Below are 21700 nucleotides of genomic sequence, written 5' to 3'. Positions count from 1 at the left end.
GTACCTTAACTGAAGGAACACCACGAAACAGATATAGTCCACCTTGTCGCTCGCCCACTCCAATCACCTTCCTCTTCAACCGGTCCTGTATAAGACATAAATTGTTAGTACATTGCACAACACATGCTAACTCATCGATCATCTGTGTGACCAAGATCAGATTACATGTTATTTGAGGAACATAAAGAACATTGTGAAGCTTCAAACCACCAGGAACAATCACAGTTCCTATTTTATCAGAATTCACATACTTCCCATCTGGCAAGCCTACTGAGCATGCCGTAATTTCTTTTACTTTTATCATGTTAGCAATGTTACATGTGATATGATTCACATCCCCTGTATCCACAATCCAGGAAGTACGATTTTGTTTACCTTGCAATTGAAGTTTAGATTTGTTTGAACTCAAATAATCTAGCATTTGTTGAAGTTGTGTCGCTATTACGCCAACCAAGCCAGCTCCATCTGCAGAAGTAGTACCATGGTGTGCTGCTGGTACATTCATATTATTATCCTGCACCGTACTGACACTGCCATAACCTCTGCCACCTCTGCCTGATGCATAATTACCACGACCCCTACCACCAGTTCTTCCACTTATGGTAACTCCTCTTCCACCATTGCCTCCACGGGATCGTTCACCCCATCATTCAAGTTAACCTATGATCTGGAAACACCCATCTTCAGAATGTCCAACTCTATTACAGTGCTTACAAAACTTCGTAGCATCATAAGTGCTTGTAGTTGCTGTCTGGTCAAGCTGCACTTTAAACTCCATCACATTCTCCTGCACCTCTTTAGATAGAAGAACATCTCCCATTCTCAATCTTTCAGAATTCACCCCATCTTGATAGGCAGCATCAATAGTGGTAAAGGTTCTCGTGCTAACAATTGTTCACGTAGTGAGCTGTACATACCATCCAGGGCAATCAAAAAATAGTGGAGATAATCTTATTCTCGCAAGTTAGTTAACTGAGTTGCAATATTACAGGTACCCAGACCATACTTGCATTGTGGGATTTTCATATATGTCACCAACTCATTCCAGATTTTGTTTAATCGTCCATAATAGACAGCAACACTCTCAGACTTTCCTTGTTTACACTCACTCAAAGAAGATTTGAGTTGACAGATTCTTGTGCCACTGACAACACAAAATCGGTTCTTTAAGTGTGTCCATAGAAGACTCGCGTCATCATAATCTCTTAACGTGGATCTGATTGAAGAATCCAACGTGTTATTAATCCATGAAACCACCATTGAGTGTACAACGATCCATTCTTCCAACTGTTCAGGGTATGTTGGTTCTTTAATGGTACCATCAACAAACCCAAACTTCCGTTTAGCTATCAAAGACCTTCTAATGGCTCTATCCCATTCATCATAGTTTGTTCCATTTAAAGTGATCAGAGTAATTAGAATACCAGGACCATCACTAGATCCAAGATGGTATACCGGATTTTTCTTCGGAAAATCATAGTCTGTGTCTTTTCCTTTTGTTCCTTTTGAGGACTCTGTATCATGTTCCCCACTCTGTTTCGAGACCTTGAAAGAAAAATTTAGGTTTAAGTTTAGGGTTTTAATCAGGCTCTCGAGACCATGACAAGTTCTCGACAAGTTATGGATTTCTCATTAAATCAACGTGGTATTTATACATTCAAGTCTTGTCCTTCAAGACAAAAACGTGAATTGCACGTATTTAACTTTCCTAGAATAGACAAATATACTCTATTTCCTAATAATATCAGATATATTCTGAAAATGTATAATGTAATACATGTTGATATAAGTTATCATTATTAACTAATGGGGAAGGATCCGATGACATGGTTATATTGACATTATCATGACATGGTGATACCATTTTTTCTGCAAAACCCAAACGACAATAAATTTGAAGCTAAATTTTCGGCGACATGTTCCTTATATGAATCTTTACATTCCCACCAAAAATAATAGTATCCCGAAATGCGAAACTTCACCATCCAGAAATCTTAATTTCATCCGTAACATATGTTACTTAAAATGGTAGATGTTAGTCTTATACGTGTCTGAATTGATTGATATCATTTTTATAGAAGAGCAAAGTTCACAATAAATAGATATCACCAAAAAACTAGCGTCAGACTTATTATCTTTTTGGTTCTGTAGAATAAATGGCATCCCATGTCATGATAATATCCATATAACCATGTCATCGGATCCTGCCCACTAACTAAAACTCAAAAGAAATGTACTATATACAAGCCTAAATACATTTGACATATTTTTTTAAAATATTTTAAACTTAAGAAATACTATCTTATTTTCCTTCGAATACACAACCGATTAATGAGTGCAGTGCAAGTGAAGACAACGTGAAGAAAAACTTATCTTTGTTATGGAGTAAAGAAATTTTCTGCATCTAAAAGCCATTTTAAAGTTATATTGCCAAACTAACTTCTAAAAGTCGAGAATCAACCTTTCAAGGTGTATCTAAAGTTCCAAACACCCTACATTTGAGTTGAATTCCATATGAAAGTTGTTACAATATCTTAAAAGAAGTGCCCAAATATAATCTAAGTCGAGAACCAACCTTTCAAGGTGTATCTAAAGTTCCGAACACCCTACATACTTTGAGCGGAATTCCAATATGAAAGTTGTTACAATATCTTAAAAGAGTTTCCCAAATATAATCATCGGTCGTTCGATGCTATTCACTTCACAAAGACTAAATTTTTTTGCATCTAAAAGTTATTTTAAAATCTTATCGCCAGACTAATTTTTAGAAATCGAAAAACAACTTTTTGAGGTGTATCTAAAGTTCCAAACGCCCCATGAACCTTGAATGGATTTCCATCATGAAAGTGGTTACAATTTTTTAAAAGTGTTTTTCAAATATAATTCCTCTCGTTTGATGCTTTTAGTTTCACAAAAAATAAATTTGTTTGCTTCTAAAAATCGTTTTATAGCCTGCTTGAATACCAAAGACTAGCACCAATAAATCTGGTAACAAGTGAGTATTTGATTTCTTTCTTTTTTCTTCTAGATTTTTGTGTTAAAACTTGTTATAGATACTTTTATGTTTTGATTATAAAAGTATTGGTTGAATTTTTGGTTCTAATTTTGTGATTTCCATTTTAAATGACTTCTGCTTGTTATTCAATTTTATGCTCTTTTTGGTTCATTTAAATTGTTAATTGACTTGGTATTTTCATCTCTACAAAGCTCCTTCTGTATCCAAAGCTAAAAATAGTAGGATAAAGTCATCTGAATGTCGTGATTCTTGCCCTTAGTGAAGCTAAGATTGAAAAGATCATTGAAGCTGGTTCCGTTGGGTATTACCTAGTAGTCCTAGTCAACTTCATAGACAAAGGGTTGAGATCATTCAGATAATGTCAGGATCAAGAGAACTTGACACAGTTTAAGAAGGTTATATGTCACTGGATTAAGATTTCATCGTTTAAGATTACATCATTTTTTTGAAAAGTAGTTCGTCCAGCGCATAATTCCTGGCAAGAGAACCATAAGCTATCGAATAACTGAATAATACACAGTACACAATAGTGAAGCAGAGTAGTTTATATAGACTTTTTTCCCCTTTTCGAAGCTGACTAATAGTCATTTGTATTTGTGATACATGAATATTTTTTAGCTTCCACCGCACAAGGGATAGTGAAGGAAAAACAGTGTACTTGGGTGCCGGGTTAGTGAAGGAAAAGCTGTGTACATCGATGCCAAGTGCACTTTCAGCACACAATGACTCTCTACAGCTTGCGGACAAAAATTTCCAAAGACATCAGAGAAGGTAACAAAAATTTTCCATGCAAAAAAGCCAGACAGACATTAGAGAAGTTAACGAACATCATGTTTTTACTGCACAACTACTGGAAATTTTGGATATACACAGACAGAGTCTTAAGCATGACATTAAAGTTTAAGAAACATCCCATATAACGGCCATTGCCATCACTCGCACACCTAGAAGCCCCGAAGCAAATACCAACAAGGAGAGAGTTTTACGATTGTAAGTTTCGTGACATGGACTGGTTATAATATGATTCCAAGGACGAGATCACAGCCATCAGTCCCACGCCTAGAAGCACCGAAGCAAATCCCCCTAAGAAAGAAGGTTTTTGTGGTTTGCTGTCTCCAGAAAGAACAGTGAGAGCGGTGTCATAGACGAAAATTCCGTCTATAGAACCTGTAGTCATGACAAAGATCCATTCATCTACTTTTGCTTGTGTAGCAGTATCAATATGAATACCTATCGCTACTCCAATTGGAGTTGCAACAAAGACTGCAGATAAGTAAGCAACGGATGCAAGGTATGGCTTGTGTGGCAACAACTTGAAGAGTGCAGTTCCCATGGAGAAGGCTATAATTATCTTGCGCAGTAGTGACATGTTCCACAAACTTGTCCATGCATCTGTTTCGTTACCTGGAAATTAAATACAAAAACTAACACTTGTCCTCATCTCATTCAGACATTTAAACAACTAAGACTCAACATCATGAATTAAGAGAGTAGTTTAATGCAGTAGTAGTAGTAGCATGAATACCTGCTGCAACTCCGACTGCTATGCCCTCTAAACCAGAATAAGCACAGTGTAGAAGTATGAGAACCATAGCAAATGAAGTAACCTTGCACAGAATGGCAGCCCCAATGAAGATGTTAATTATAAGGATCGTCAATTGAACGGTTTCCATTGATAGAACTCCTCCCATTATAAACCTTCGAAATCACAGAAAATACATTCTATAAGCATCAAAACTAAAGATTGCATTTACAAATATAAAGGGTGGAATTAATATTCAGTGAAGCAAAATGTCAAGCAGTTGATATAAGTGAATCAAGGAATTATTTATAGTACCCATTCCTTCCTTGTTCTAAAACTCAAGATAGCAAGCAAATACTCCAAGCTACAACATAAGAGTCTTAACAAGATCAGACCATCAAAAGAGTTAGGGCATGATTTTTGAAGGGCATCAAAAGACGTTTAACACACTCTCAGACAACTAAACAAGAGGGGTTTCCATGTTCATTCAATCAATTCGGCTAAAGTCAAGCTCAGAATTCAAATAAACACAAGACTAGATGAAATAGGAGGTAATACCCAACTCGAGCACATTTAAGTAGTTGATATAAATGAATCATGGAATTATTAAAGCACCCATCCCCTATGTTGGGTGAGGCGCTAGGCGAGACGCCAAGCCCCTCGTCTCACCTCGCCCAAGGCGCCTTAAGCGCCCAGAAAAAATGTTAAAAAAAATAATTGATCACATTTTGGCGCCCCTTGCACGCAAATACCCCAAGCTAGTACGACATAATAGTCTTAAGACCAGACGTTGGAGTATGATTTTTGGGATTTTTTCTTTCTTAGGATCAGTATCAAGAACAAAATTTCATTCATAAATCACCAAATCATAGAAAGGGTTTAACACAGGTATAATACTCTCGACAACTAGGGCAAAAACAAGAGGGATTTTCATCTTCATTCACTCAAGAAAACCCCGTACCTCTTTTCAGTTTAAAAATCCAATTTGTGAAACCACCTTGTCGCTTGATGATGAAGAAGGAAAATGGATTCTCAAAGTGATGATTTTAGGTTTACCCACTCGCATTCGAACGTAACCCTAATTAGTCTATCCCCCGATTCCCTTCACCAAGAACCATTGCTCTCTTTGTTTTGAGAGAAAATACAAAGACGGGCCAAAAAATAAAACGAGCCCGTAATGATACTGATACGTGCCAGGAATTTTCTAGAGTTTTCCGTGACATCCAGTAGACTGGGTTGGACTAGGATGCTTGCCCCTAAAAAAGAACTTTGCTTCCGGTACTCGTCGTCTCTGACGTCGTATTCCGGCTCCCAAGTAGCTTCAAGGTATAAATATAGGTTATCCAAGAAAATTTGTAAGGATCTTAACAAAATCCAGAGAGATTTTTGGTGAGGAAAAGATATAGATACCCCTAAAAATGTTTACCTCAAATGATGGGATTCCTTTAGTAAGTCTATTACTGATGGAGGATTAGGTTTCCTAAATATTACTCTTTTCAACTCTGATATGATTGCGAGAATGGGTTGGAGACTGAATGAAAATCCAACCTCTCTTTGAGCTTCTCTTCTAAAGGCCAAGTATTTTTGTTGTAGTACTTCGATTGCGGTAAATAAGAGTTCGTTACTCGGACTTGAAAAGATTTTTAAAACAAAAATATATACACAATATGTCACAAGATCAAGAGGAACCAGGACTCAGGATTCCAATGTGTTTCATATTCAAGTGGCTCAGAAAATAATCCTAGGCGATTATAGCTCAAAATAAAACAAGTATTAACTCTATCTTTGCCAAATTAGATTCCATAAAATATTACTTGTATATGATAAGCATGGCACATCAAGAATCCCTAGGACTAAGCATGTTCCATCAAACAAAATCACAAGTAATTAATTGAAATCATAAATCAATTAAAATCGGTGCAAAAAGTGAATTAAGAATTATTTAAATAACCACATGGCTGAAAAACAGCTTCCTCCATCATCCCAGTATTGGGGTTTAGCTACTCATAATAATCATGTTCTCAAAATACATACTTGATGCTCAAAATATGATTATAAGAGTGAAAAATATAATACAGTGAAACTACGACCCTCTTTAAGCGTCCAGAGAAGAACGATAAAATACCACTGCTGTAAACAACAATACCTCACTGCTGCTGTTGACGCTGTTTTTTTAAGACCCTCGGATGCTAGTGGTTGTCACTGTTGATAAACGACTGTCTTTGCAGGTGTGTTCTTCATGTTCTTCGAGCTTTGTTAATGGCAGCAGCAGCAGCAGGTACAATTCTTGCAACTCCTCCCGCGCCTCTCTGCTGGCCTCCCAATCGACCCCTAACTCTTGATAACGCCTATATGACTCGAAACAATCTATATATACTTAAACAGGTCCACTAAATCTTCCCCAAAATTCTCCTTTTCTCTCCACATCAAGTTACGTATATTTCCTCTCTTTCTTCTTTTTACGCGTCTACTAAGCTATTCCCTTGCCACAAAACTCTCCAATGACTTGAAGAAGACCAAGTGCAAGTATGGTTAGCGTGAAAATCTCCCAGAAATTCCTCACAAAATCTTTGAACTCAATCAGCAGCGCACGTGTTTTGTTGAACTTCGATTCAATTTTTCCGACATTCCAGCCCAATTGTTTGCATCCAATAGATTGTACTAGGCCTGTTTAGTCCATCCAAGTCCAGCCCAACTGATTTCGGCGATTGAATCTCGTTAAAACTCCATCAAAATTCGATTCTCAATCTGCCAGTGAACTTCCCGACAATTTCTAATTCAAAACGTGAAGAAGGTGGGTGCCCTTATCCTGTTCTGTTCTCCCTTTAGCAGCTGCCTAGAAATAGGTCACCCCTTAGTAATTAGGTTACCCCTTATCCAAAATCGAGGGTCCGTATAGTGATTTCTCTGGGACATTTTCCGCACTTTTTCGGGGTTCCTCCGGGGTATTTCTGGGGTACTTCCGGTACACTTCTGGGGCGCTTCCGGTACTCCATCAACGGAGGTCCAAACGCCGCATTTTCAGCCAATTTCGCCGCAAAACTTTATTCTTCTAAAAACACCTACAAATAAATAAAATAGTCAAATAAGTACAATATCGAGCACTAACAATATATACAATAGAGATATATTAGACACATAAATGTGTCTATCAATTTTCCTAACACTGATGTTATGCATTTAGATCCTAAACCAAAACAAAATGATAGTTGGATATGGAAAGGTATTAAATCAGGAATTCGAGAAATTCAAAATCACAGCTTTTGGGTGGTAGGCAAAGGTGATAAAGTAAACATTTGGATTGATTTATGGATACCAGATAAGAGACCTCCTCTTATGAAACCATCAATAGGAACTGACAACTGCAATCAGGTATGTGATCTAATCACCCAGACAAAAAGCTGGGACGAATCTAAACTTAATACTTGTTTTGATAGAGATACAGTCATTAAAATAAAACAGATTCAAATCCCTCTGGATAATAGAGAAGATACAACCACTTGGACTCTAAACAGAAATGGTAAGTTCACTGTCAGCTCCCTATATAATAATCTTAATGGTAATTCAAATATCAACACAAGCTGGAACATGATCTGGAATATGAAAGTTTCTCCTTCTATTAAACTGTTTACCTGGAAAATGGCTCACTCTATACTTCATAATAGTATGAGAGCGGCTGCAATCCTTCCATACATTAATACCACTTGTTTACTTTGCAATGAGCATGATGAATCCCTTACCCATTAAAATAAAACAGATTCATAATCAAAGTGTTAAAAGCAGAATAATGAAAGTGGTCTTTGAAGGTGGTGTAAGAATGAAGGGAAATAAGAGGAATCGGCAGTATGATCTTCAAATAATTACAATTTTTATTTTAGGTCATAGATATTCAAAGTATCAAGAAATCAAAGTCTTTCAGTGGCTTCCACCAGATGAAGATTTTACATTATTTTGCTGTTATGGGTCTTCATTTGTAAATCTAGGTGTTGCTAGGTTTGGAATTGTGGTTAAAAATCATTCATGTCAGGTGCTTGGAACTCTTTCTGGAGGTATTGGTATTTCCACAAATTTCATTGGTGAGGTATATGCAATTATTTGTGCGACGGAGTTAGCAGTTTTTTGGTGCTTGAGGAAGATTATAATTAGGTCAGACTCAATAACTGTAATAAATAAATTTGTACAAGGTCAGGTTCCTTGGTTTATAAAAGTTAGATGGCCTAATGTACTGGGAAGACTAACAAGTATTAGATTTAGTCACTGCTACATAGAAGTGAATTTCTCTGCTGACAAAATTGCTAATAAGGGTGCAAGATTAGATGCTGGAGAAAGACAACTCATATTGGTAAACCAGTATATTTGATCAGAGTTGAAATTCCAAATGTGCCATATTATAAATTCTTCTAAGTTTTTAGATTGTTGGACTTAAAGCAAAGTTTTTTTGCCTATATAACTGGGTCAATTACTGATTCATAGTGGTATTTACCAAATACCATTTCTATCTTTTATATTATGTTCTTTATTCTACCCATTTCTTTTAGGTTATTTCCTAGCTTATCCATTCTATCTACTATATAATATAAAACCCCAACTCTCCTTTGGGAGCTATGTTTTGTTTTAAGAGAAACTAGGTTAGAACCCTTGTTTTCTTTTTCCCTTCAATATTTCTCTTTGAGTTGAGTTGATGTGAGGAGATGCCTCAATAAACTTGTAACTTGCAATTAATTTTGGGTAGAAGTTGTAAGTATTATAGAGAAGAACTTTAATTTTTGGTTCTTCCTCATTCTAAGGATAGAAGAAGCTTAAATTGAAAGGTTAGTAATTATATTTCATGGTGTTGTGATTCAATTTTACATTATTATTGCAATTAGAAGTTTCACTTTACATTAGTTGGTATCAAGAGTTTGGTTGATTTTTTTGGGGAAGATTGTGGTGAACATCTTAATTATCAGAGGAGATTATATCTTTATTTCTCAAGTAATTGGGGTTTTTTAATCTTTTTGTGAAATACTGTCAAATTGGGTTCATTTGTCCTTTTGATTTCATTATGGCTCCAAGAAAAAGAGTTAATCAAGGTGAAATTTCTTTGAAACAAGAGTTGGATAGAATAAGGCACAAGATGTTTGATGAAATGTGTCAACTAGTGGAAGAGAAAATTAAGAAGTTGGAAAGTATTTACATGGACTCATGTGAACTCTTTAATGATTGTGAATATGAAATGGAGTTAGAGAATTCAATTTCTATTATTGAGTTTGAGAATCAAGAAGTTTCCTATAAGGTTTTCGATAAAATATCTCTACTAAATTTGATATTTTTTTCAAGTTGTGAGGAAGGTGAGATTGGTAATAATGTTTTCTTTGATCCTACTTCGCCACCCATATTTGATGAAGAACCTAATGAGGAAAGAGAAAAAGAATTTCTCACCGGCTATCAAATACAAAGATTGAGTGTCGTAAACAAGTACTCCATGCTTGAACTTGACAATTTTGATCGAGGAACAAGACATGACGCATTCGAAACCACTTGTAGCATGGAAAGAAAGGTAAGAAAGTTTGTTAATGATTCCGACAGTTATGTTTATGCCATATCATAAAATGTTATTAAAGAGGTGAAATATGAAGAAAAAAAAAGTTCACCCGACAACAACCTCTTTATCAAGTATTAGCAAAGAAAATAAGAAATTAACTTACGTTGATCCAACTTGGGCTTCCTTTGAAGACAAGTATGACAATGCTAGTCACCGTTCAAAGTTGGAAATACTACTTAGTGGTTTTTTGATTCTTGGGTATGCACTTGACTATTACCACAAGAGGCTAAACTTGGTGAGTAACTATAAAGGAAGAAATCGAGGTCGACTAGTTTTTAATAAGGGAATAAGTGCAAGCACTAGTGAGTTCATTTTATTTTTGGACTACATAGCATTGGAGCACGTCAATTTCCAAGACAAACTTTCGCCGAGGCATGGTAGTTCAGTTTTTAGTTACATAAATTCACTTGGTTTCGTATTGGGGCGAAAATGATATGGATGAAGAATATGACAATTCAAGGGCGAATTTATTTCAAGAAGGGGAGGATGATGCATAGTGGTATTTATAAAATACTATTTCTATCTTTTATATTATGTTCTTTATTTTACCCATTTGTTCTTCTTTTAGGTTATTTCCTAGCTTATCCATTCTATCTACTATATAATGTAAAATCCCAACTCTCCTTTGGGAGCTATGTTTTGTTTTAAGAGAAACTAGGTTAGAAACCTTGTTTTCCTTTTCCCTTCAATCTTTCTCTTTGAGTTGAGTTGCTGTGAGGAGATGCCAAAATATACCTGTAACTTCCAATTAATTTTAGGTAGAAGTTGTAAGTATTATTTTGAAAGAAATTTAATTTTTGTTTCTTCCTTATTCTAAGGGTATAAATAGCTTAAATTGAAAGGTTAGTAATTCTATTTTATGGTGTTTTGATCCAATTTTACATTATTATTGCAATTAGAAGTTTTACTTTACATTAATTACTTCTTTGTCTTTTTTCTCTCTCTCTGTTTCTTTTTTTGTTTTTATTGATGTTGTAATTGTTTTTTTCTAATTTATAACATGTGTAATTCAGCAAAAAAAAAAAAATCTAATCAGATTCTTTGGAACTGGCTTGGTGGTATTTTTTCCTTCTTATATCCGAGTTCTTTTTCTGATATAATGATGTTTAGCGAATTTAAGAAGGGAGACTAATTGATAAAGTCAAACAAGGAAAAATAAAGAAATGAAGCCAAAGGAAGTCAAATTTTATGGGAATCATGATTTTTGATGATGATGATCCCAACTTATTATTTTTATTTTCTTTTATTTAGAGCTTATCAATGAAAATGATTGCCGTGACCTTATGAAACTTTGACTGAGCTGATTGCATCTTTTCCTGGAGTGCGGGATCAAAATTTTCATGTTACGACTGTGACCTAAATATTTCCGGAGTGCAATGCAGTTTTCTTTAATTTCAAGCAACAAGAGAATGCTTTTTGGAGCTTGTAGAAGAGAAAGACTATCACGAATGGAATTAAAAAATATCCTAGGAAAAAAAGGAAAAATTCCAAAGAAAAATAAGCATAGCACCCGGGGACATGCAACTACTGTTGATATCACTTCAACATATAATAGTACCTCCATGATTTTATGATATATCCTCTTGATTTATCTTTATCTTTTTGCGACGGCACCTACTTCAATATCTGTGGTGGTGGTCTCTTTAGACACCTTTCGCAATCGCCACCAGGTGTCTATTGTAATGGAAAGACATCACGCAACGGCACAAGAAGCAATGATGATTCTCATAATATCCATCTTCTTCCAGTGCCACCAGATGTCTATATTTTCCAAAGCAATACAAACGATAAAAAGGAATATATTAATACGAAAATTTGCACCTTCATCCGCCATGAAACTTTCAGGGGACGTACACCACCATCTATAAATGTTAAACATGAACACGACAAGAAATAAACAAGAAAACAACCTCTTATAATGAGTTCAACAATATTATTCATGGTGGCGTTTCGACTCAACCATCTTTTTTACTCCTTGATGAAGAAGAAATTATTTACCTCACAATACTGATCATCCACCCTTTTTCTCCCCTATTTTATAACTTCCATTTTAATACTACCATATATAAATTTTACACATTAACTTCTATATATAAATTTCACACATTAACTTCCATTTTTACTACCATATGCACAAAAACATGAAAACCGCCTGTAATCCAAGACTTTTTACTTTCAAGATTTCATCCAGGGTTCAACATCTGGTGAGGCTGATATTGCTGAATTTCCATAAAAATATATACTCTATATAATCTTGCTCGGAATGCAAAGATATTAGTGGAAGTCCAATCAATCAGGAGGGGTTCCATTGTTTTTTGCAGAAGCATGCATGTTGTTAATCCTTTTGAGTGATACACCCACCGAGTAGCAGTGCAAAACAAAAATACAAATACATCTCCTATATACTCATGCTCGACACAAGTATTGCTGTTGGTCAGACTTGTGCATAGGTCTTGCTGCCGTACCCATGTCCCCTTTCTCTTATTGTACGATAAGAAATTGTTTTTTATCCATGTTGAGATATTGGATGGACATATTTTTGGATCCATTAAGCCACCATACATTTTTGTGAATTCATCAATATCAGAAAACCAAAGAATATAGTCTATTCTCCGGAAAGGATTTCTAACGCTTCTCCACTTCTTGATGCCATACTATTACCATTACTGAATAGTTCCTTTGGTTGGTGCAATGCTGCAATCCTTTGTAATGATACGTATTTAAATTCTCTCTTGATAGAATTGATTGTGGCGTATACAAGTGTTAATAGTCAGGTCAAAGATTTTACAATATGGCAACAATTGGAGCCTATTGCGAAAGGCATCTAGATAACGTGAATGAATCCCCATGTTATTCGATCCCGATACCATAAACAATGTTTTATTATCTCTTCGACAATCTTCATCCTTGTCATCGATAGATAGAGGATATGGATGTCTCAATATTATCAATTTCATACTCAACCAAAGGGAAAATTGGTAATCATTTACTAATGAACATATGTCTTTTTCAAGTATTGTCAAAGGGAGAGAGAATTGACTTGTACGTTCATCATAATATCTAACAAAAATAAACATCTCTAAAGGGGAACATATCCCTTTAAAGAACTGATATCACTCATATTTAAAAAATTAAGATGCGCTTAGATATTACTCAACGGGATAACAATTTCGGGATGAATAAACATCATACATGCGATCTCCAAGGGAGAGTGTTGATGAAAAATTGTTATTAAGTCCAACGAATCTTCAACATTAAGGGATCAACTGACACATACTAAACGAAAGAAGAACTCTCAAGAATGAAGAATTTAAAGACGTTGAGATTCAAAGAAATCAAGTAACATCATGTCATCTAGGCATAAGTAACATAAAATTCCAAACATGTTAAGTTAAGAAATTTTTAAACCAATTATACGCTGCCAAATGTCCTCACCAAAACGCTCGTTTCACAAAACTCAAATATACTCTACTTCGAGAAATTACTTGAGTCGTACTACGTATTGGTTAGAATCACAATAAAGAATTTTTATGAATGAGAACAAACATTACTACATCGACCAAGCATCATTTTATTGACCACTTTCCCTCAAACATCATAACATCGACCTTTAACTCGAATGTATACCTTTAACTTGAATGTATACCAATTAGAAAAAATTTCTTTACAAGTTATATTCTAGTTTTGGCCCAATTATCCTAATGTAACACAAGTTAATCAAACTTGGTAAAATATCTACTAAATAAAGATAATCCTTATTATGCATGTTAACAAGATATATGTATCCTCAATATCTTAATTGTATGTATTACCACTAACTCGATTATGTAATAAGTTCTTATATGTTAAAAACACATCAACCATTTATGAGATACTTTATTTCGAGAAATATTTTCTAGAAACAACTCTTTGTACTAAAAGTTGGCGTCACTCATATCTTAATTATATATATTACTATTTACGATATATACGAAAAACGTCGTGGAATTAGGATTGTAAAAGGGGTTTTTTCCCGCTGTGAATGTGAAATTATATATATAATGTGGAAACTTTTACATGACATTTTATACTCCTAATATACGAGGATACCCACTTTTAAAAGCGATGTTGGCATCCAAGTTTTTACTCATCTACGAGCAGAAGTTATAGATACCACATTTGTGTATTTCTGGTATCAACCTTAGTTTTTCCTGTTTTAGTTAGACCACTTAACTTATTTCACAGTTCAGTTATCAAGGATTCACGGTTGTTACAATTTTTAAGGAAGAAAATATCAAGGTATCTTTACCTAGTAGATTTGCCATTATTGGTCTTATAATTGATAAATTTTGATGTCATTAGAGTGTTGAAGACAAAGCTGCAGAAACCTTGATGATCGAACTTTTAAACATTTAAAAAGCCTTGGAAGTTAGATAAATTATTTTAAATGAGTTTTTTTTTTGATTATCTAATAATTATGTACTATAAAGATAAAGTAAATTGACCTTATACTACACTTTCTCATTCCTAGATATCACAATATAACAAACATTACCAAACATATCGCTACTTCAAGCATTCAAGGTTATCTGCACAAATCAAAATAAATTAGTTAAACCTCAAAACACGAAAGTTTGGTTCTCGAAGCCCAGAGGGATTTACAGCTGAATATAGTTATTAGCTCGGAAACACTTGGAGATGAAATGTTTCATAATGGTGCAGGAAATGGATATTTTTCTGTTAAGGTATGAAAATTTGAGAATTTTTTTTTTACGTTTTTTCTTTTGCTTTCGTGATGGGGTTATGCTTAATAACATCTTACCCTTTTTGAAACTTGTAGGAATTGATGTATGTACTTGAACGTAAAATTGAAAATATGGTACTGGTGCACCAAGTCCGTTCAAAATATGAACAACAAAAAAAGTGTATGTTCACATTTATTTTAGGACCAATATTCGTTTTGTGTACTGACTATTGACATACTTTTGAATTTTTATAATGTGTAGGATGGATGTGATGGAAATTGTGCTTGCAAATCTAAAGGAAGAATCTGAAACTACAAGGAAGAAAAAGATATTAATTGCTTTGTAAATTACTCAATAATGCTACTTCTTGAGATTACTCCTTTGCATTTATACGTAGCTTAAAGGGAGTATAACAAAGTATTAATCCTCGCATTTAATTACAATGACATGTCTTAGAATTTATTTTCTTATTTAGGAATGTTTGTCTGGCCTCAACTATAAAAATCAATAGGTATATTAAAAATTTCAGTTGAATAGTGCTTAGGATTTTGGTTGCTCATTTAGGTACTGCACAATTTATGATTGTTAAGACTATCTCAATAGAAACATATCCTGTTAATCTAGGTTGTGGAAAGTTAAATCTGGAGTATCATACTCATTTTTATCTCACTGTACCTTGTTATTGTTGGGTCTGAATGAAAATAGGAATCTGAAATTGACCATCTTTGTATGCAGTTGGAAGATAATTTTTTTCTTCCAGATATTAAGTTCTTATAACCATGCATCTCAAATATATTTGTGGTTTCCCAATTTGTTACGAGTTTTATACTACTTTTTCATATGATTTCATGATAGGACTTGTTTCAGTGGTAAATACTTCATTTAATTCAGTTTGCTGCAACTTCTCCAGCGACGACGCCTATGTAATGTCTCCTTGTGCAAGAATCTTGACGGTAGCGAAACTTGAAAATATGCTACCACATATGACATCCTTTAAGATATGGATTTTATATTATTAGAAGCAGATGTGCATGCAAAGGTACATTGGGATGAAATCAGGTCACCTGCTGATGGAAAACAAGTGATGAGCCATCTATTTAGCTTAACATTCTCCTCGAAGTACTACTTGGATTGTTGAATGAAATTTGTATTTGTAATAGCTTATATATTATCTTGAAATTTAATGTTTATCTCGTGTTTTTAACATCCAATATTAACATGTATGATTTACAAGACAAAGTGGATGAGTGCAGACACTAGGATTCAATGTCAAAATATCTGCAGAAAAAGGTTGACGTACTCAATACTTTAGTACGGAAGTTTGGGATGAGGAATTGAGAGATTATTCAACGAGAGAAGGTTAGTTTATTTCTTCCTAGATATTCTTGTACATAGTCTTCGTTGTTAATAATTTGACATTCTTGTACATATCAATCATTCTTGCACAATATTCTACTAGGTTGTGTGATGATGTAGGCGCTTCTGATTTTGATAGGGATCACTCTACAGTTTGGGATTCTGATTTCGACATTCCTAGCGAATACGACTCCACAGTTATGGATTCTCATGCTACAACGACGATTGGATGCAGTTGTGGTACTAGAAGCACATGTAAAACTTCTAGATACAAATACCATCAAGATGGAGGTGAATGTGGTGATCTCTAGGACTTTCCAAAAACAACTAAAAAAAAAATCAAAAAAAAATCAAAATTGAGAAATTATTACTATGCAGTGACTTCTGAAACTTTTGTCATTACAGTTGGTACTTTTTACAATCCTTGTTTTCTCCACTTTGGCTATCTAATTGGGTATTCATCCAACGTCATTTCCAGATATGACTGTTGCATTATTTGCCTTCTTGCACATCACATCTAGACTAACCTGCACAGCCAATATTGAGAAAAAAAACTTGCGAACATAACAATCATAGAGTTGGGGTCCACATTTGTGAACACAATAATATTCAACTTAAATCTTGAAAACCATATAGAAATTGAAATATAAAAGCTCCATACTCAACAATATAAAAGATTTATACTCAACTTATTTCATTTAGTTTAGGTATCATGAATTTAAAGGAGCTTACAGTTTTGAAGGCAAAAATTATTGAGGTAACGACTTTTATCTTTACCTAGTAATTTTCCACTACTGTTCTTGAAACCCATAAATTTTGATGTCATTAGAGTGTTGAAGAGAAAATTGCAAAAACTTTGAGGATCAAACTTTTCGACATTGGAAATGGCTTGGAAGTTAGATAAATTACTTTGGATGAGTTTTTTTCTTTGTATATATTTAACAACAATGTATTTTTCAAGATAAAAGTAACTTACCTTAATTGTGCTATACTTTCCAATTCTTGGATATCAGTGTAACACATACTAGTGAACATCTAACTACTTCAAGTATTCATTCTTTATTTGAAAAATAATCAATAACAACTCAAGGTTATCATTTGTCATTTTATTTAGTTCATTGCAAAATATTAAGGAGACCATATTAAGTATCCCAAGAGTATCCTTAATTATTTAACTATTTTTTTATAAAAAAATAGTATTAAAAACGTCTTAAAATTAGCATGATGAATTTAAATAGGAAATACAAAAGTCCAGCTAAAAATATCAAGATTCTGGAAACTTTATGTAGAAACAGAGAAAATAATTTCTAGGGTATGAAATATAAAATTTAGTTTTTGCAGCAAAAAATAATTTTATTTTAAAAGGAATGAAGAATAAACAAGGAAGATATTAATGTATTTGTTTCCTAATTATACAAATATCTTTTAAGCTTTTGAATCTGATACCGTTTAAAATAAATTTATGAGCATGAAAGATACAAGGGTACATTTGAGCAAGTACTCCCGTATCTCAATTGATCCCTCCCGAAGAATCTTCTGATGTGGATTTTAAATGTTGTCTATAAGATTATATGACAGAAGATGCACATTCCAATATTGATGCTTCTTTACAACATAATGGTATTACTAAGGTTTTTAAAGGTTCATTAGCATGTTTGGAAGAATATAGGGAACAAGCAAATGATCGTGCAGTTAGAGATAAAGATGTAAACAAAAATTCCTCGTTTTTACTGGGGTAGTGATTTGGTTCAGTCTAGAGATCGATATGTCATTTTAGTCTCCCGGATGACTTGGATCTTGCTGTTCTAGAAGAATTAGACATTGATAAGGCCTTAGAAGTTAGGAAAAATCACTTCAAATGAGTTTTTTTTTTAATATTTAACAAAAACGTATTATAAAGATAAAGTAAATTGACCTTATATTATACTTTACCATTTTTGGATATCATTGCAACACATATTAGTAAACATATTACTACTTCAAGAATTCATTCTTTATTTGTAAACTACTCAACAATCACTCTATGCTATCTCATGCTCGCTCTGTTATTTTATTTAGTCCACTTTAAAATATAAAGGAGACCATTAAATTTTACTACATTACCATTAAGTATTTACCTATTTTTTTATTTTTAAAAATTTAGTATCAAAAACATTATAAAATTACCACGAGGACTTTAAATAGGAAACGAAAAAGGAATTATTTACTTCTTTTTAAAAAAAAAAAAAAACCTAGTATTAAAAGTATTTTAAAATTGCCGGGAGGAATTTAAATAGGAAATAACAAATGAAAACTAAAACATATCAAGATTTTGGAAACTTTATCAAGAAGAGAATGAAAATTATACTAGGTAATGGAGTATAAAATTTAACTTTTCTTGCAAAAAAATAATTTTTCTTAAAAAGAATAAAGGATAAACAAGAAAGATACTAACATATTGGTTTTTTAATTATACAAAAAAGAAAAGGTCTTAAATCCTTAAAATAAATATGTGATTACGAAAGATACAGGGGTATACTTGAGCATGTACTCGCGTATCTCAGTTGATCCCTAGATTTTGAATATTGTCTACAAGAATATATGACTAAAGATGCTCATGCCAATCTTATTACTACCTCTAATAAGGTTTTTAAAGTTTTCATAACATATTTGGAAGAATATATGGAACAAGAAAATGACCGGAAGTTAAAGATGAAGATGTTAATAGAGATATGGCGATTTCTTGATTTAAATGGGGTAGGTTCATTCTTTAGAGTTGGATATGTCATTTTGTGTCTCTCCATATGATTTTGATCTTGTTATTCTTGAAGAATTTATTTCTGAAGTTTATCAACTACTTAAAATTACAATAATAACATTGATTATGTAGAAAGTCATCCTCAATAAGGAAACAAATCTTACACCAGTTATAAGAACTATATATGTAAATGGTATAACCAAAGTGTTTGTTGGCAGTATAAGTTTTGTGGTGGATTTTAATGACGAAGTGTTTTCCTTGGAGCAAAATATTAAGGATGATATCTAGTTTTTTTGTTTAAAATTAAACTCTCATTACATCTAAGAACTCTACGATGGAAGTCTTGGAAAATAATATGCCTGTAAGTGCACGTATAAGATATTAGAGAGGAAATATAACTTTCATAGATACGTTTGATTCATTGTATGACAACATGTGGGATGGATATCATTCTGATGAGATTGAGATAACCGTCCCCCTCAGTAGACTTCGATGCATCAGGGTAAGAGCAAGAATCTATTATCATAGATGACATGAGATTGGAATAAGTAAACATGAGAATAATATTAAAAATGATAAATTACCAAGTGATGCACGAAAAGGATATATGTCATTGAACCCTTTATAAATTCATGATTTATGTTTACTTTCTTCTTCACATTGTTGAACTATGTATCATGCTTTTATTCTATTCTTTCTCAATTCATAAATAACCAAATATCGATTATGTGTTTGATTCGGTCATGTTTATGATGTAGCTAAATCGAAACTAACTGGATCATTCATTCTTGCTTTAAGCATGAGTAAAAAGCTGTATATGTGTGTTATCTAGCTTTCAGAATATGTGAATACTAGGGTTAATATATCTTCAGCATATGGGTAATTATATGTTCATGTTTAAGCTAATAAATGATGATTATGAAGCTGAAATTCCAACATTTTGTTGACCCCTCAAAAGATCCTTTTATGTGTCATTCAATATTACCTACAACAGAAAAAGTTCTTCGTCCTTACACTTATCTTCAAATGACAACTTCTAAAGCTGGAACCTGTATTTCAAAAGAGCTCTGATTGATACTGAGGCAGATCAACTCATAAGTATTTTTGATGTAATCACTTTGGATCTTCCCTATCTTAGCATTTCTGAGGATACACGAAAATTGACTTTGACATCTACTGTTACATTCTCGCTAGCTCTCTATACATAGATTTACATCAGAATAAAAAATCCCAAAAATCCCACATATTTCCCACATAAGACGATTTGGAAAAACAAAGTCCCAACCAACTTATGGGTTTTCCTTTGACTTGCTTCACATGATAAACTTATCGCAATTCTCAAGTTTTTTGAATTTGGATTTCATATCAATATATGTCTTCTTTGATATAATTGTGAAAAAACTTGCAAGCATATGTTTTTTAATTGATCTTTTTCGAGAAAAACTCGGAACTGTCTTTTGCCTTCCCATGGCATTAACGCTACATGGAAAACCTCTGTCTTAGCTTTACTGTAATCATGGGGGGCTCTCAAACACTAGGACATTGATAAGAAGATTTGGTTTCGCATTCCTGCTGATGATCTTTCGATAATTTGGAACAAAAAAAATAATATAGTGTTTGAAGAGAAATTGGAAATGAAGATCTTCTGCTCATGTAATAATATATTAATATATTCTACTCATAGAGTATGTCAATAACAATAACACACTATAATTTATTTTCGGTGCTAATGAGTTTTGAACTCAGATGAATACTATTATCATCCAATAATTTGTAAGATTAATCTACATTTTATCTATTAATTAACCAAGTTTTTGTTTATTATTATCACTTTTTCGTGATTTTTATTTATAAAAGGAATTAACAATCTTTGTTTTTGCGTGATTTTCTATGCCAAAATGCCAGATCCCAATAAAACAAAGTAGGATCAATTCGAAGTAAAATCCAGACCCTCTTATCCAACTATTTTTGTTAACAACTAAAATTTCCTAGATTCATTAATGTTGATTAGTTCACTAATATTTGTTTAATATAATTAACCGCAAAACTAACTGATATCAATTAATCACCAAAACATGAATTATTTTTTCATCAAGAACATCAAATATTTAGAATATGCTGATATAGTGACATATGTATGATGTTTTAGTTTGATGTTTTTTATTCACGAAGAACACTAATAATCGGTGGATATTTATTTATATATACGACGGTTGCGATAATTGCGGATGTGGATGTTCTTATAAATCGACTTTGTTCTATTTTCAACATGGAAAAAAATCCTATGAGTTTATTTTGTCATAATCTGCAGATATTTATATTCGTATATGTTGGTTGTTGAGTGTTCAGGAAGAACATATCAAATGAGTATGAATAATACTCAGTTTTCAGTTTGAATTTGAAGATTGCGTATGGGAGTATACTCGGTTTCAGAATGCGTATGAAATCACATGCATTCTCACGTTGAGCATGGTCAAATACCCATTTTGAAATGCGTATGTGATAGACGCATTTATATGTCTATTTTGATCCCAATTGTATATATTGTTAGTGCTCGATTTTGTGCTTATTTGGTTATTTTATGTCTTTGTAGGTGTTTTTGGAGAAATACACTTGTGCGGAGAAATTTGGCTCGAAAAGTTGATAAAAGCACCCGGAGGACAATTGCTATTCGGATCTTCATTTTGGATAATGGGCACTCAGTTGATAAGGGGTAACCCCTCACTATATGCACCCCATATCTACTATTTGCACCCCATGG

At 33.4% G+C, this 21700-nt stretch overlaps 1 protein-coding gene across 2 annotated transcripts; it reads right to left on the bottom strand.

Moving 5' to 3' along the window:
* Window positions 1-3837: 3837 nt before the first annotated feature.
* On the bottom strand, window positions 3838-5668 carry LOC113361836 (zinc transporter 1-like). Of its 2 annotated transcripts, XM_026604936.1 has the most exons (4): window positions 5500-5668; window positions 4854-4917; window positions 4542-4714; window positions 3838-4420 (listed from the first exon to the last, which is right to left on the bottom strand). In XM_026604936.1, exons 3-4 carry the CDS (start codon window positions 4705-4707, stop codon window positions 3999-4001), a joined length of 588 nt encoding a protein of 195 aa, XP_026460721.1. In that variant the 5' UTR covers window positions 4708-4714; window positions 4854-4917; window positions 5500-5668; the 3' UTR covers window positions 3838-3998. The 2 variants fall into 2 exon arrangements, with proteins under 2 accessions (XP_026460721.1, XP_026460720.1); XM_026604935.1 differs by lacking the exon at window positions 4854-4917.
* Window positions 5669-21700: the final 16032 nt, after the last annotated feature.

Source organism: Papaver somniferum, chromosome 3, assembly GCF_003573695.1.
Source record: "Papaver somniferum cultivar HN1 chromosome 3, ASM357369v1, whole genome shotgun sequence".
In the NCBI taxonomy this organism is placed as follows: Eukaryota; Viridiplantae; Streptophyta; class Magnoliopsida; order Ranunculales; family Papaveraceae; genus Papaver; species Papaver somniferum.
Note: the sequence above shows the minus strand (reverse complement) of the source record. Positions and strands in the feature narration are given on the sequence as shown.

Coding starts and splice junctions, on each gene's coding strand:
- LOC113361836 (XM_026604936.1), bottom strand. CDS start 4,707: ATGGGAGGAGTTCTATCAATGGAAACCGTTCAATTGACGATCCTTATA. Junction 4,421..4,541: donor AGCAGTCGGAGTTGCAGCAG/GTATTCATGCTA, acceptor TTTAATTTCCAG/GTAACGAAACAGATGCATGG.